Source organism: Triticum aestivum, chromosome 3D, assembly GCF_018294505.1.
Source record: "Triticum aestivum cultivar Chinese Spring chromosome 3D, IWGSC CS RefSeq v2.1, whole genome shotgun sequence".
Taxonomy (NCBI): domain Eukaryota; kingdom Viridiplantae; phylum Streptophyta; class Magnoliopsida; order Poales; family Poaceae; genus Triticum; species Triticum aestivum.
Window position 1 is genome coordinate 41,708,442 of NC_057802.1, and position 16,587 is coordinate 41,725,028.

Sequence of the window (16,587 nt, forward strand, 5' to 3'; positions counted from 1 at the left end):
GACCAATTCAAGATGAATTAGCAGGATTTTTCATGAGGGAAGTCATCAATCCTAAAGGAGAACACTATACCGAGGACGAAGAAATTTATATGCATACCCGAGATTGAAACTTGTTCGAAGTTGTATATGGTCATCCATCCTAATTGTGTATGGAAACTTGTTCGAAGTTGTATATGGTCACCCGAGATTGAATATATACTATATATTCCTCTTGAATTCTTCTTGTTTGAAATTTCATATGCATGTATATAGTAGCGTAGAATATGTGTACTGAAACTTCATCAAATTAAAATAAAACACAAAATAAAATATATAAAAAATAAAACACTACAAATTAAAAAGAAACCAGGTTTAGGGGGGCTAAAACCCTAAACCCGCGGAGGAGGCCTTTAGTCCCGGTTAGCCACGAGAACCGGGACTAAAGGTCCTCCGCCCCGACGGACCCCTGGCGCCCACGTGGACGGGCCTTTAGTCCCGGTTAGCCACGAGAACCGGGACTAAAGGTCCTTCGCCCCGACGGACCCCTGGCGCCCACGTGGACGGGCCTTTAGTCGCGGTTCGTAAGAGGCGCGACTAAAGGGAGGGGGGTCTTTAGTTGCGCATATTTAGTCCCGGTTGCACAGCCGGGACTAAAGGCCTTTGCGAACCGGGACTAAAGGCCCATTTTCTATCAGTGTCAGGACCTAGAGATGCGCACATCAAAGTTGTGGATTGTAGCTTTTGTATGGATGGCTGGTCAGACTTCTGGCCAAGTGTGTCTGTGTTTGCCAGTAAACCCAAGATACGGCTCACCGCGCACCAGCCACGGAGTTCGCTGCCAGTTGACTGTTTTTCCTGCCCTTCACTTCAGTGTAATGGTGATTCTTTCTAGTGTAGAACAGTTTCATCGATCTTTTGTAGCTTGCAGTATGCTGCGATTGTAGACGAGGGTATCATGCATGGCCGAGAAGCTTGCAGGACTCAGCAATCTTGTGGATGGAGTAGTTATCCATGATGAACAAGAAGAAGAATAAGAGAACATGTATAATGAGATGAAACATGTATGATGAGGCGAAAACAGTAGGAAGAAGAGAAAATGTATAATGAAGTGAAATCAACGGATGCCGGCAAAATTCGGTGTTCTTGTATGTCCTAATATGTGTTGTTCTTGATCGATTTTTCACCGTGTTCGCAAAAATCCCGATTTGAAAGGAACTTGACACGCTTACTTGCCTTGGAATATGCATGTTTGCGGGAGTGGGAGGATCGTACACATTACCTGTCATGTTTGATTGGCAAAGTAATTCCTTTGCAATATCCTTCGGAAGCAAATACTTGTATTTTTGTTTGTTTGCGAGAAATAGTTCTACTACATCAAGGCTTTAAACTGGATGGTTGGTCGAATGCTACCAAGTGTATCGATGATGCGTTTGGTTACCTGCATCATTTTTTAGCACTTTGCATACTTGTCACACCTGAGCCTGGTTGATCTTATGTAAGCAAAAAAACATCATCTACACTTAGTTTGGTTGCCTGCATATAGGCTGCCTGCATTAGGGGGGCATTTTTTTGTCTGGCGTTTGGTTGCGTGCATTGGCTGGGTAGATGCAAGTAACCGGTGTTTGGTCGTATACATGCAACGTGATTAAGAGTTTTACACCCACATGACATACTAAGTTACAGTAGGGTTCTTGGTAGTGTGCTCGCGCTGGCGGACTTGGCGTCGACCAATGGCACCGCCGCGGCCGCAGACCTTAGCTCCGCGATCTTACTAATGGACGCGATCACAGCTCGCGGCGGTCATCACCCCGCCGGAGTCTAGGAACGTTGGTCACGAACTCGAGCGAATCACTAGCTGTGTTGGTCTCCTCTGCTGCCCGCTCGAGCGCGTGCCGTAGGCCGTCGTTCTCGTGGTCAACAGCCCGGTGCAGCTCGGCAAACTCGGCGTTCTCACGCCGGGAGCTGGAGGCGTCCTCCTCGGCGGCACGGGCGCGTCTGAGCAGCGCCTTCTCCCTGACGAGCCACGTGGCGGCGGCCTCCTTCCTGTCCAGCGCAACAACTAGCATTGGCATCGATGTCGCCGTTGTTGAAGTTCTGGTCGTAGTTGATGGAGTCGCACCTGAAGTCCTGCACGAAGACGCCTCCGAGCAGGAGGCCGTCGCGGCCCAGGAGGCGGTGCACATGGACGCGGATTTTTAGAGCATAGGCTCATGGACACCCTCTATCCATACTCTTCAATATAGCTTTAAGATCAGTGCTAGACAACTAACTTACTGCGTACAAATTTTTTTTTTGTTGCTTCCAAATAAAACAACATATGAACTTCAAACTTTGCAAGATAGCAAAACATTCTTACTACAATGAGAGAAAAAACTTATAGATTTTTTTGACGGATATTAATATACAAAATGAGATTTTCTTTATTAAAAAAATGTTATTTTTAATACTTACGATGGACGAAAAAATCTGAAATTTTTCTCTCTCATTGTAGTAAGAATGTTTTGCTATCTTGCAAAAGTTTTAAGTTCATATGTTGTTTTATTTGGAAGAAACAAAAAAGAGAAAAGTTCTTGCACGAATCGCGATGCAGAGATGGATGGCTAGATAAGGGGGTGCACCTAAGCCTAAGCTCCATAGGATATTTTCCCGGTGCACATCGACGCGTCCCTTGTAGAAGACGTGTCGGAGTGTGCTGAGGCAGTGGCATTCGAGCACGGCGGCCACGACCACGCTCATCTCGAGGGCACGCGTGAAGTAGGGTTTCCTGGTCATGATCCAACCAAGTCTCAACTCCCACCACTGCCGCAGCGCACCTGCTGCCGCCAGCGCCTTGATCGATGGCATCGATCGGGCACGCCGGAATGCCGCGGACAACGACGAGGATAGCGGCTGGAGGATCAGTGACAAGCACGACGACATGCTCCGGCGCATCTTGGACAGGTCGACCTTGCCGCCCTTCATTGCGCCCCCATTCGTCACCAGGAGGATCATGGCGGTGGCAAGATCCGCCATGGCCATAGCCACCCCGACTCGCCCCCTCCTCCCTTTCTTCTCTCTCTCTCTCTCTCTCTCCTGCTTTTTCTTCCTCCACTCCTCTCTGATCTTCCCCTTCTCTTCAGTGCTCATGGCCACACAGGACGCCATGGCCGCCCCGGAAGGTCACCTCGCCTCTACGGTTGATGAAACTACGAATCGATCGTCTGAATGGAACCGGAAGGGACGAAGAAAAGGAGTTTAGGGAACAGTTTAGTGGAGGTAGGAGAAGAAATCACTTACAGAGCTCGCATCCCTCCTGTATTGGGACCCACCACATGCGCTCGAGCAGGCCTGGTTGGGGAGTGCTTTAAGTTCCGTGCGGCCCAACATTTGTTTGTGATCCAGCCAACCAAACGGGCCAAACTTTTCCCACGCGGGCCTAGTTGGGGTAGATGCGGGCAACCAAACGCATCCCAAATTCTTTGTAAATTTCTCGAAGCCTACCGAACGTAGTTGTATTACATGGAGCCTTGTTCTTAGAAGAGTTTGGTATTGGCGCACCTTGTTGATCAAAGTGATATGTTGTACAATTTCGATCATTGTGGTGGTTCTATATTTGTTTTCATGCATTGCTGATACCCTATAGCTTCACTTTTGTTATAATATGCAGCATGATAAATTAACAACATACAAATGTAGAACAATAAGCATGAACGACACCCTATAGCTTCACTTTTGTTATAACATGGTTATGATCTACTTTAAGAACAAAACCGTCTTAAATGGTAGCTTTACACCAAACAGTGTTTTCCATCTCTGATGATTCAATTAAAACTTATTTCCTTCACAGTCTACCCTCTTAACTTCTAGAATGTATACGCTAACAAAAAGTATGACTTTTGGAAGTGATTATATAGCTGTGGAAGGGAAGCATATTCCCCACTTTACCGTACCAACACCTCCCTTTGCAGATGAACTAACATTAGCATAGCAAAATTCGTGACATATTAGTACTAAGAAAATAGAGCAAATAGGAGTACGTAATTGTTGTAGAACAAAAACGTGAATGATTACAAGACCACCACCATCACCAAAAGTCACATATCTGCGTACCCCACTTTTCAGCTTGACGTAGGCCCAGTCCCCATTCTAACTAATCTGTAGGTGTAGCAAAGGTTTCACCTTTACATACTCGTCTGTCTAGTGAGTTACTGAGAGGACATGGCAATTTGATTCACAACTACTGGTACTCTTCGCACCCCTCGGCTCGGATCTCTATGAAGGCTGCCACGAGGCTTGGCACTACCTTGGTGAGTGCAAGCCTTAACCCAGCCGAGCACGGCTGCTTCCTACTCACTTCAGTGGCATGAGCATTGTCGACAATATTTCCCTGCAGCCACGCGTTGCATGCCCTGAGCACAAACCTTCCCCGATGGCCGAAGTGTTCCTTAACGAATTCCTCAAATCCCCGAGGTGGCCGACGTAAAAGGTGTAGCATGGTCCGGAGAGTGAGCAGGTAAGCATTCTCACTGTAGGGCAGCGCATTGCGGCGGCCCTCCGGTTTGTCGACCATTGTCTCGTAGCCAGTCTCATTGTAGTATGGTTTGTCATTGAGGACAAGGCCCTGGATGGAGACAACGACTTAGAGGAGGCTTGACTCCGTCGAGGACCAGACCTCGGTGCCCTCGCCACCGAATGTGTTTAGCAGGCTGAGGCACACTGTACCAGACTCGTAGAGGTTTGGATTGAGGCGTAGGCCAAAGGAGTGGTAATACACTTGCGGTGGGGCATCCGGATACGAAGGAGGTAGCTGCAGATCAAAGAAGAAGAGGCCGTCATGATACGGTGTCCCGCTTGCGCCCACCATCACCACCCGGAGCAGATCCATGCGGTCCTCGAACGCTCGCACGTAGATGGTTTCTGCAATTAAATAAGTGGCTATTCATTTGTATCCATGCATATGGACCATGTATTTTGAGCTACACTCACATACCTGGTAAGTCGTTCTTCAGAATTTTCCATTCCTTTTGCATTGCTTTAGCCCAACTCTTCGCACCACTAGCGCCCTGCATTTCCTTGAAAAAAAAGAGCGTTGATTAAAGTTCTACTTTAGTAAAAATACATTTTTTAATGACTTGCAACATGTTGTGTGGTCATTTACTAATTTTAAGTCAGGGAGTTTAGTTTTGCACTAAAAAACAAATGCCGTAAAATTGATTCCAGCGTTAGACAAATCATATTGTGCATGTAAACCTCCCTTTCTCTAACCTTAATAATTACCTACGTTCCTCATCATTTTCTAACATATATAATTACCTGGTCCGTAGTGTCAAGGTAGTGGTGATCTAGAGGGCTGATCTGCAATACATCAAAACGTGGAAAGCACAACGATTCATCGGAGCAACAGGTAGCACCTGCAGCCTTCGGCCCACCGTCAAAACCGTGGCTGGTCACATCTACAGCAGCATCGCTGGTCTCCACTGCAGCACCACCTATACTATCATCGTTTACGGGCGTGGGTAACTCTGAGCTTGGCAACGACGACGACGATGACCGCCAGTTCATCAAGTATCCTTTACCTCGAGCCACCATATGTCGCTGGTCAATTGGAGCAAAGACCGGAATGACAAACCTAAAAGTCTTGTCCTTGACATTGGCGGGCTGACGCTTTCGACATCGTTATCTAGATTCTGAAGATCAATGTCCTAAAATCAGATAACACATATAGCCACATCATTTGAGGTACAAAAGTAACTGTGGGAAGAAATTCCTACAGTTTCGGGTCAAAACACATATAGGCACATCAATTGAGGTGAATCCATCCATCCATATAATCATATATCATGGTATAAATAGTACTTAATTTGGTGCCTACCAGGAGAAACAAAAATAGTCCCCAAGTGGATAATGTTTACAAAGATAGATATATACCGTGTTGGCAGCAACCGGTTCTTCGGGTGCGTCATCGATGCCATTGTCCTCTACCCAATCACCCATTTCAAGCCATAGCTCCATGTAGTGCTCATCTTTGATGACAACGATCTCATGAGGTGATACCTGCAGCTCGCCCAAACAAATCAACAACAACTAATGAGTTTAGTAGAGAATGTAACATAGTTGTAGATCTAAGAAAGGTATTAGAAACTACCCACGTACCGTTGACATGCTACCATCACCCCACTTGACTTGGACGTGCCCATTAGGAAGTTCAACTACCCGCCCCACCCATGAAAGATCGGCGGGAACGACATTTTTCTTCTTGTTTCCCTGTGACAAGGGTGCACTTTCACCGTCATCTGTTGATACTGATGGTACGATACGAATGACAATATCACCATAGTAAGCAGAGTGGCTAGAGTCCAATCTTAGGTCATAAGCACTGACTGTATCATCGCACTCGACCTCCATAGCCTCATCAGGATGCCCTTGCGTCTTGAACCATGATACACAAACCGTCTGGTCCTCGTGTTGCATGCTCTTGACGATGCCGACACGCTCCGCTGGTCCAGTTCCAGATGCGGCAATGTCGTTGTTGACACTAGTAGTTGTCACATCAACAGTAGCGTCAACGGCTGCATTAACAGGAAGAACGTTGGCGACAACATGCTGTCCGGGGAAGAACTCTTGCTCATTCCAGATCCCAAAGGGGACGATGGTCGCTGAAGGTCTGCCTTGTTGCCGTGTGCCGTCTTGCCATACCACGTCTACGGTGGTGCACGTGTTGGCGACGAGCATGGGAAACTCCACCTCCACATGTCTCATGACTTGTGACCGTTGCGCCCGTCTATGGCCCTCAAAGAAGCTTCCTTAGATGCTTCCGATAAAACCTCGCATCTTTTTGCTTCGTGGGAGGTAGCACCTGAGAGGTTGATGCTTCACACTCTTCTTGATTGTCCTCTGAGCATGCGTTATATTCCTCCTCCTCATCCTCCTCCTCCTCATCATCATCACCATCACCATCATCATCATGTTGATCAGGAGAGCAAGCTCCACCCCCTTCGTTGGAACTAGTTTCAAGAAAAAAACAGCGGTCAGCAAGCCCCCAGCAGCAGTTGTACGAGGCACAGAAGAATGTTAGATCGTCTGGGTTCTGGTAGGCCGGAGGAGCGGATGCCTCTAGTAGCTCCTTGTCGGTGCCACAATGCATTGATGCCACCCAGTAGACGAGGACACCAGACGTCTCCAGCTTCATGATGGTCCCTAGGTCTCGTTCAGGATGCCAATAGCCATTAAGCCACCGCGCCGCCTTGAAGATTGAACAAGCGTCTGGCCCGCCGACGGACTGCCCCTGGTGGAGTATACTGTTCATTTGGCAGCGATGCCTGGTGTGTATGTTCACACACACTCCCACCAGGTTCTTGGACTCCGCGTCGGTGACCCTGCAGACGGCTCCGTCATCGAACAACACATCGATGTCGATCGACACCTCCACAACACGGCCGAGCCACGGCCCAGACACGACAAAGTCGCCAAGGTTGAGGCTCCTGATGCGCCGCAGGCTAGATGGGGACACTCCCCTGATGACCTTGATCGGCAGGCCTTTGTTGTCGAGCTTGGCCAGGTTGAGCATGGTGTTGACGCCGGTGACGACGCCGATTTGGCCGCCCATGTCGGAGGCCGACCCGACCACCTGTCCGGGGTACAGGTGGCTCCTGTCAACCACCGTGATGTCGCCGATGTTCTTATACACGACAGTGTCATCGATTCGTAAGAGCTGGAACGTGTCGACAGGGAGGTAGATGTTGTCCACCTCGCCGTCCGGGAGAACGAGGCCACGGTCGATGAGCTTCGGGCCGGAACTCACGAGGTCGAGCAAGTAAAGATTGGGAGATGCCGCCGCGGGGACGACGTCCATCGTAACCGACTTTTCCGGCGAGAGCACGTACGTACGTACCAGAAGCTGGCGGCCTTATGCCGATTGCTTTCCGATCTCGAACGGCGGATCGGTGGTGCTAGGCATATATGCTATATACCACGTACGGATGGTATTAGAATTCCTATACTACTCGGACAAGTACCACGGCCTGCTTAATTAATTCGAACAGATCGATCGCACACGACGGAAACTGCATATACAAAAAAATGCTCCTGAGTTCTAGCCTTATGCGGATGAGGTTTTTGTTTCTTTTTTTTTAGAAAAAAAAGAGGACCCCGGCCTTTACATCTGGATGATGCATGCAATCATTTTATTAATAGTTCACACAAGACCTTACAAAGTCATCCAACAGTAATAGTAAAGCTACCGTCTAGGCAACATCTGTATCTACTCCTAACCAGTTGATGAAGGGGCGCCGACAGTCTGGGCCTAATACCAAACAGACCTCGCATCCAAACCTAACATCTAAGACCTGAGGTCCCAACCAGGACGCCTGCCGGGTATGGAGTACCCACCAGTCCGGCGCACTCCTCAACCAGGATGCCTGCCGGGTATGAGGCCACCGCAGCCATCTGCCACCAATCCATCTTCGGTGTTATACTGCTGCATCTACCTTGTCCGGTCTCGCTGCCGTCGACGCCACCATGGCGCCAGACAGCTCCACCGCCCTGCGCTCGTCCATCCAGCCGCATCCATCGTCGATATGCAGCTGCACCATGCCGCCAAAACTCGTCGTCATCTATGCGGTAGATACAACGCTGCACCACCTGGCAACCTCCACACTGTCGCCACTGCTGGTGGTACTCAGAGCCCACCATCCACAGCATCTCTCCCCCGAACAGCAGGACCTCCCAAGACGGCGCCTCCATGGAGGATACGACGCGCAGGACGCCGCCGCCGCCCAATCCAGACTGAATTTTGGACTTTCGTCCGGGAGGGGTTCGGAGGTGGATAGGAGAGACCTCGGCTTCGCCTCCACGGAGGGTAACGGCGTCGAGTGACGTCGCCGATGCCGGGCCGGCCTAGCCGACCAAAGTTTCCTCCGGTCCCCATCCTATGCCACCAAACCTCCGTCTGCTCCAGATCCGGCAACGAGCCACGGTCCAAAACCTGCGAAGATGCAAGAGCCATGAAGCTCGACCCGCCATGAGGATCAAGAAGAACCCGTTGTAGATCTCCAGACATTGAAACCAGCGGTCCGACGTGGCCAGTGACGACCATCACCACCCCGCGGCGGCCGACGGAGTCCGAAGACAGGATCTGATCTGGATCCGGCGGCACCCGCGACCACCGAGCAGGCCCAACGTAGCCACCACCTTGCGACACGCAGGCCGCCACCGCCGCGCCGCGCACGATGCCGCCGGGAGACCCACCTGCCGCGCCGCCGAACCCCACGTTCGCCCGACGCTCCTCTCGATCCCGCTGTCCCGCGCCAGCCAAGACGAAAAGGATGGGGAGAAGCCCCGCCGCCGCCTAGCCGGCCAGGCTTCGCCCGGCGGTTTTTGTTCCTTCTACAATAGCAATACATTTTCTTTTCTTTTTCGAAATTGACAGATCATAGGCGTCTCGCATGCGTTCGTCTCTCCTCATCACCCGATCAAAAATTCCCACCGCCTCATGCGACGTGCAGCGCCGTCCCATGGCAAGGTAGATGGAGAGAGCGAAGTACACTCTTTCAGGAGATGCAGAACCCATCTTAATAGTTTCTTCCCCTGACCTTAGATGGCTAGGACAAACTCTTTCCTCCAGACTTTACCGACGAGTCGTGGATTCGTCTGCCGCTTCAGCGGTTGGTGGCGGGGAGGCGAATCCCGGTGCCTCTGCTCCGATTAGTAGTTTATAGATTAGGGCTTTTTAGTCCTTGCAGGCACAACGCTCGGGCAGATGGTGGCGCTTCTTTTCTGAGTTTGTCTTGCTCCGATCCTCCTCAAGTTCGTTAGTCTGGATGTAGCTGACGGAGCTCCCTCTCTCTCTCTCTCTCCCTCTCTCTCTCTCTCTCACACACACACACGCACACAGTCAAGGCACTAGGATTTGCAGCCGACAAGTAGAGAGGAAGCGAATCCATGGTCTCGGCCAAGAGTTGTTTTTCAAGTGTATAAAAATAATTAGTAGACAATAGACATATGAGATGCGCTACATAATTATGATTAATCTGATTTAGTCCCTAGCTCTGAGCTTGATCATGTGCTTAATGCTTAGATTTATGGATACCTTTATGTTTGGTTTATGGATGCAAATTTCTCTTCGGATCCGTTTACTCTTGCCCAGATTAGATTGGTAGCCAATAGAGGGAAAAAAGTTACCTAAAATCTTAAAAGTGCACATGCACTTTTTGGTTGAAACGAGCGGCTGAACGCTCGCCGCTCGATCAAACCCGATCATGCGGCCCGCAGCAGCCAGGTATTACCTGGTCGGCAGCCCGATGCATGCGCGAACCGATCGATGTCTCAGTCCAGAACCTCCCGACTGGAACCCCATCCCCAACCTCCCGAACGCAGCGCACCTCCCGCCGCCGCTGGCCTCCTAGCCCGCCTCACCCGCTTCCAACAGCGCGCCTACCGCCGCCGCCGCCCCCACCCTCCAGCGTGTTAGCCGCCGCCGCCCACACAGCCGGATACGACCTCCCGCTGCCATCCTCTTCCCGGCCGGTGACCCCACGCATCCGAGGTCATCTGCGCAGCGCCATCTTGGTCCCTAGTGCGTCACTGCCCAAGCCCGTCCGCTGGTCGTCGCCCAAGGTTTTTGTCCGCTACCTCCTGAGGTCGAGCAGGTGATGTAGCCGGTGGTACTCCCAAATCTACGAATAACTGTGTAGCTTACCGGTCAGGCTGCAACTTGCGCCGCATCATCTCCTTCCAAATCTTATCGGCATGCCTCGAGTCTTTGTGCTTGCCACGCATGACCAGGAGGGAGTTGTACACCCAGACATCGAGCTTGCACCCCCTCTGCTTCATCACATGTGATACTTCTAGCTTTATAGCCCATAGCTTGTTAATTCATTGCTAGCTTCTAGTCAGATACGAGTAGCATAGCATAGCAGCGCACAAGTTCTAGGCAGTTGATATAAAGCAACAGTTCTACGCACCCATATCTACGCAGACGGTCGAGGCAGCAGTCAAAGTTGCACAATAACTGCTAGGCAGTTGGCCGGGGCAGATGTTGAAGTTGCACACACGCGGCATCATAGTCGCCCAAGCACGGCCACAGAGTTGCACACTTCGGTCGCCATACTTGCTCATGCACGAGGCTAGACAGTTGCAGAAGTGCAGCGGGGTAGTTGCTAACGACGACTGTGGAGTTGCACACCTCTAGTCGGTATAGTTGCTCATGCATGGACTGCGGGGTTGCACACTCTCGTTATATAGTAGCTCACGCACGACTACAGAACTTGCACATGCTTCTCATTCTCTTCTAGCAGCTGGATGGCAGGATGGGGGTCAGCTTTTGCAAACTCGCGCACCAGATCTTGCGGCTAGAACTAAACAAAGTTGGAATCAACACAAATCATCAGGTATAGGAGCTATGAAGTTGCTTCCTCCATGGTGATTTTTTACGTCGTGATGGTAGTTGTAGTTGCACATATAATTGTTCTCATTTGGATACGACTATTGAGACGTTGCACACACAGTGATACTAAATAGGCTACATAACGTGTGCTTGCATTGAATGTTCGGTACCTCAAAATTTGTTCGGCACCCATAACTTTCAAACGATCTATTTTCACCGTTGAAACTCTCGAGATGTGCTCTTCGAAACTAGATACCGCATGGATATGTTTCATCAAATTTTTTTGTGCAATTTAGTCTCCGTTTTGTGCAACTATCTAGCAGTCAATGTGCAACTATGTGACATTGGACGTGCAAATTTTTGCCTACCTGTAGATTGTAGTTTTCACAGATGGGCGCCTCCACCCTCAAACTACCTTCTTCTAGTGAGATGTGCAAATTCATGTGTTTGTGCACGCCAACTACCTAGTAGTTGATGTGCAACTTTCCCCTCCCCGTGGTTGTGTTTCATTGTTTGATGTATCGGCCAACTGTCTAGAAGTGGATGTGCAACTTCAGATACTATCACGGCCAACTATTTTATGAGTGATGTGCAACTTTCCCTCATACCCCGTGGATGTGTAATTTCCCTACTAGCACCCGGTCCAAACCACCCCTCTAGTACAATGTGCAACTTTAGCTCCCTGTTTATATGCAACTTTTCACTACCCTCATGAATATATGACTTTTCACTACCCCTCGTGAATGTGGAATTTTCACCATCCAACTATCCCTGCCTCTGAGATATGCAACTTCATATGTTGCTCCGGCCAACTTCCTAGCAGACTTTGTGCAACTCCGTTTATGGCCCCCGCCAACTGAAACTGCATATCCATAAGTAGGGAGCGGAAGGAGTGGCACATCGAGTAATAAGCTGGCTCTAAAAACAGACTAAGTTGCACACATCACTGGTAGGGGAGATGGGACAGGGTGTGTTAACTAAACAAAACTACACATCCACGAGTAGGGACAGTGTTGCACATCGACTACTAGATAATTGGTCAGGGCAGTAGACTAGTTGCACATCAAGTTGTCATGGTTGCTAGGTTGCAACCTCATATGAACTTAGATGATGCAGCTCCAAAAACTGGTTTTGAATATATGGAAATATATGAAAATATGAAGTTAGATCATGCATCTCCAAAAACTAGGTTGCAACCTCATATGAAGTTAGATCATATGAAGTAACGAGTGGCCGTTGGCTCGTTAGACATTCAGAGTGGCCAGTCATATATGGAAATATTTTGTCTCCCTAATCCATATTAGGAAAAATATCATGTCAACAAGAAAAAAGGGAAAAAGGTACCATGTTAACATGTGTGAACATATTTAATTTGGATTTTAGATTTTTTTTTAAATGCCATAACTTTTGAACCGAACATCAAAATTAAGATTCGTTTTCACAGTTGGAATCCTCGTGACGCGCTCTTCGAAACTAGATCCTGCATGGGTATGTTTCGATGATTTTTTATGCAATTTACTCCCTGTTTTGTGCAACTGCGTAGCCGTCGATGTGCAACTATCTCAGAGTCGCCGTGCCACTTTTACCCTACTCATGGACATGCAGTTTTCACTGATGTGAATAGGTGTGAACGCATTTACTTGGGGATCTATTTTCCTAAAAAACGTCTTAACTTTTTAACCAAACATTGAAATTAAGATCTTCTTTCATTGTTGGAATCATCATGACATGCTCATCGAAATTAGATCCCACATGGGTATGTTTAGACGACCTTCTTTCTGTGCAATTTATTGCCCGTTTTGTGCAACTGCCTAGCAGTCAGTGTGCAACTACCAAAAAGTCAGTGTGCAACTTTTCCTCATACACATGGGACTGCAGTTTTCATTGTTGAAGCTTTCACCCCAGACTATCCACTACCAGCGAGATGTGCAACTTCGTGTACTGCACTTGCCAACTGTCTAATAGTCGGTGTGCAATCTATCTTTGTGCCCGCAGATGTGCAGTTTTCACAGTTCGCTGCCTTGGCCAACTGCCTAGCAGTGGATGTGCAATTTCGTCTGTTGCCCCGGCCAACTATGCCAGCAAGAGCATGCGACTCCTTGATTGTGCATGTGTGACAATGAAACCGCGCGTGGCAACTCCCGCAACCTTGATTGTGCGACATGCCACCGCACATGTGCAACTCCCGCAGTTGTGCGTGAACAACTAACCGATGAGTGTGTGCAATCGCGCTCTATGCGTAAGAAACTATGCCGACTAGGGTGTGCAACTTTGCGGCGTGTGTGCGATTATACTGACGAGGGTGTCCAACTCTGTGATTGTGCATATGCAATTGTGCGGGCGAGAGTGTACAACTCCGCGACCGTGCGTGTGCGACTATCCAAAAAATAGTGTGCAAATCTACTACCTTACGTGTGCGACTATGCCGACGAGAGTGTGCAACTCCATGGCCGTGTGTTAGCTCCTACGCCGACGAGAGTGTGCAGCTCTGTGGTCGTGCGTATGCAACTCCCACAATTATGCATGAGCTACTATGCCGATGAGAGTGTGTACTGTGGTCGCACGTGTGTGATTATGCTGACTAGAGTGTCCAACTCCGTGACTGCGCATGTGCGACTATGCCGACAAGAGTCTAACTTTGTGGCCATGTGTGTGCGACTATGCGGACGAGTGTGCTACTCCGCTGCCATGCGTGAGCGACTATGCTGACAAGAGTGTTCAGCTCCGCGGCCACGCGTGTGCGACTACGCCAACAAGAGTGTATCGCCCGTGATCCTGTGTGTGCGACCATGGTGATGCGCGTGTGCAACTCCCGCAGTCATGCGTGAGCTACTATGCTGATGAGAGTGTTTGACCACCTCAACAACCCTTGCCATTGAGATTTGCAACTTCATCTGCTGCCCCCAGCCAGCTGCCTACCCAACGGTGTGCAACTTCATCTGCTGCCCGGCCAACTGCCTACCAACCGTTGTGCAACTTCGTCTGCTGCCCGGCCAACTGCCTACCAGTCGTTGTGCAACTTCGTCTGCTGTCCTAGCCAACTGCTTAGTAGTCGATGTGCAACTTCCCCTTATTCCGTGGATGTGTAGATTACACCATTTTTAACTACCCCTTATCGTGTGAGATATACAACTTCATCTGCTGCCATGGCCCAACAGTCGCAGTTGATGTCCGGCTTTCTTCCCTACCTGTGGACACTCCCGCCCCAACTACCCCTACCAGTAGGATGTGCAACTTCGGCAGCTACACCAGCCAACTACCTGACAGTCCATGAGCGACTTTAAAAGCATGATTGTGCAACTTCTTCTGCTTAATCATGAAATGTGTTTGCCCCTATTAGAGAGAACAACTTTGATGCAAACTAAATCAATTTGCTGCTAAAAAGCTAATATCACTCAAATACGAAAGAGTGATACATGAACAATATTTAAGGTACCAAACATTCAATGCCAGCATGACATGTCATCTAGCCAACTTAGTGTCGTTGTTTGTGAAACTTTCCAACGATCATATCCAGCTGAGCCGCCTTCAATCTCTGGTTCTTCGCGGGGAGGTTCGATTCCCCGTCTCAATCATTGATCAGAGCTCGAACAACCGAGGATTACGGCACATGTGGTCAAGCATGACGAGAATGGAGCATGGGCGGCGCCATACGGGGTGGCGGCAAGATGGTCGCGGTCGAGGCAGACAACGGCCCTGGGAGGGAGCGAAATGTGACCTACTCTTCCTTCCTAGCGCCACTGCCGGCGAGATGGCCATGGCTGAGGCGGACGGGCGTGCGAGCTCGTGGTGGCGGCTACTTCCATCAATATGCCCGCGATCGAGGCGGACGAGCGCGGGTGGAGGTGCGCTTGGGAGCGGCCGAGGCGGAGCGACATGCTCGTGATGGATGCAGTCGAGGAGGGCGGGCGAGCTCGTTGTAGCCTCGAGTTCCATCGCTATGGGATCTATGGGGAAACGATAGGAAAAGGAAAAGAGGAAAAGGGGGTGATTAATGCGGTCTATTTTGGGTATATTTTCTGAAAACACTCCGTTTTGTAACTCTGAAAGTATCTTATCTAACTGAGAATTACTATGTGTGCAATTAGAACTACTGCAGATCTCAACAAAAGAGTGAATAGGAAAAATAGATTAACTTAATGAAAACATCATCTATCAAACTTAGAATCATCGTGTCGTGCAACTTTCCAATTATTATATCCAACTAAAAACTACTATATGTGCAACTACAATTACTACGGGTGCCAACAAAAAAGTGACTAGAAAAAATAGATTAAGTTAAGAAAAAATATCATCTAGCAAACTTAGTATCGCCATGTTGTGCAACCTTTCAATGAGCACATCCAACTGAGAAATACTATGTGTGCAACTGCAACTACTACGGATGCCAACATAAAAAGTGACTAGAAAAAATAGATTAACTTAAGAATAAACATCATCTAGCAAACTTAGTGTCGCCGTGTTGTGCAACTTTTCAATGATCATATCCAACTGAGAACTACTATGTGTGCAACTACAACTGCCGCAGATGCCAACAAAAAAGTGACTAGAAAAAATAGATTAACTTAGAAAAACATCATGTAGCAAACTTAGTACCACCGTGTTGTGCAAGTTCCTAAGGGTTAAATCCAACTTGAACTACTACCATAGCCAACTATGTTCTAACCAAAGTAATTTCCTTGATTGTTTTCTATCAATCTTATGAATGAGCTTAAGCTGCAGGTGTGTGAGGGTTGTTTCTCCCCGAGGTTTCCCAAAGAAGCTCCTAGTTGCTTTGGTTAGGGGCACCATCGCTTCATGCATAGGCCTCTGTATCATGGGATTCCAGAATCAAGCCTGGCTACCGCAGACCACATTCCTCACTGCCATTTCTTCAAACACCATGCGTGCAGGACCACCAACACAGCAGTCTCTTCAGGTACATGACGACTTGTCATCGACGAGCAGCTTGACTGCTCGCTCAGCTCGAGCACGGGAGGGCAGCTTGAGTACGAAGGCACGGTACGTCTGCACGGGCAGCGGCCAGAAGTCGTCCCCGATGAGCATGTGGAGGAAGAACTCAGTGGGGGCGAAAGGGTCGGCGGCGTCGGTCGCTGGAGGAGGGTGCCAGTGAGCAGGCGCAACAGCTTGCACGCAGTCGGCACGAACTCCCTAAGGCAGGCGTACAACAACTCGAGATACAGACAGAGCTCCGATTTTTGCCCCGCTTGCGTATGCCGCCGGCAGTGGGCGCGAGGGTGGAGACC

The 16,587-nt window shown here is 49.2% G+C and overlaps 1 protein-coding gene and 1 pseudogene across 1 annotated transcript; both read right to left on the reverse strand.

Moving 5' to 3' along the window:
• Window positions 1-1,929: 1,929 nt before the first annotated feature.
• Window positions 1,930-3,123, reverse strand: LOC123076118 (uncharacterized). Its single transcript, XM_044498530.1, has 2 exons — window positions 2,637-3,123; window positions 1,930-2,162 (listed from the first exon to the last, which is right to left on the reverse strand). The coding sequence occupies exons 1-2, from the start codon at window positions 3,121-3,123 to the stop codon at window positions 1,930-1,932; spliced, it is 720 nt and encodes a 239-aa protein (XP_044354465.1).
• An 804-nt stretch (window positions 3,124-3,927) lies between these two features.
• On the reverse strand, window positions 3,928-7,965 carry LOC123074010 (probable ubiquitin-conjugating enzyme E2 23; annotated as a pseudogene).
• Window positions 7,966-16,587: the final 8,622 nt, after the last annotated feature.

Bases quoted from the DNA above. Each gene is read 5' to 3' on its own strand.
- LOC123076118 (XM_044498530.1), bottom strand. From the start codon at position 3,123: ATGGCGTCCTGTGTGGCCATGAGCACTGAAGAGAAGGGGAAGATCAGA. The intron at 2,163-2,636 runs ATGTGCACCGGG...AAATCCGCGTCC, and splicing joins CTTCTACAAGGGACGCGTCG to ATGTGCACCGCCTCCTGGGC.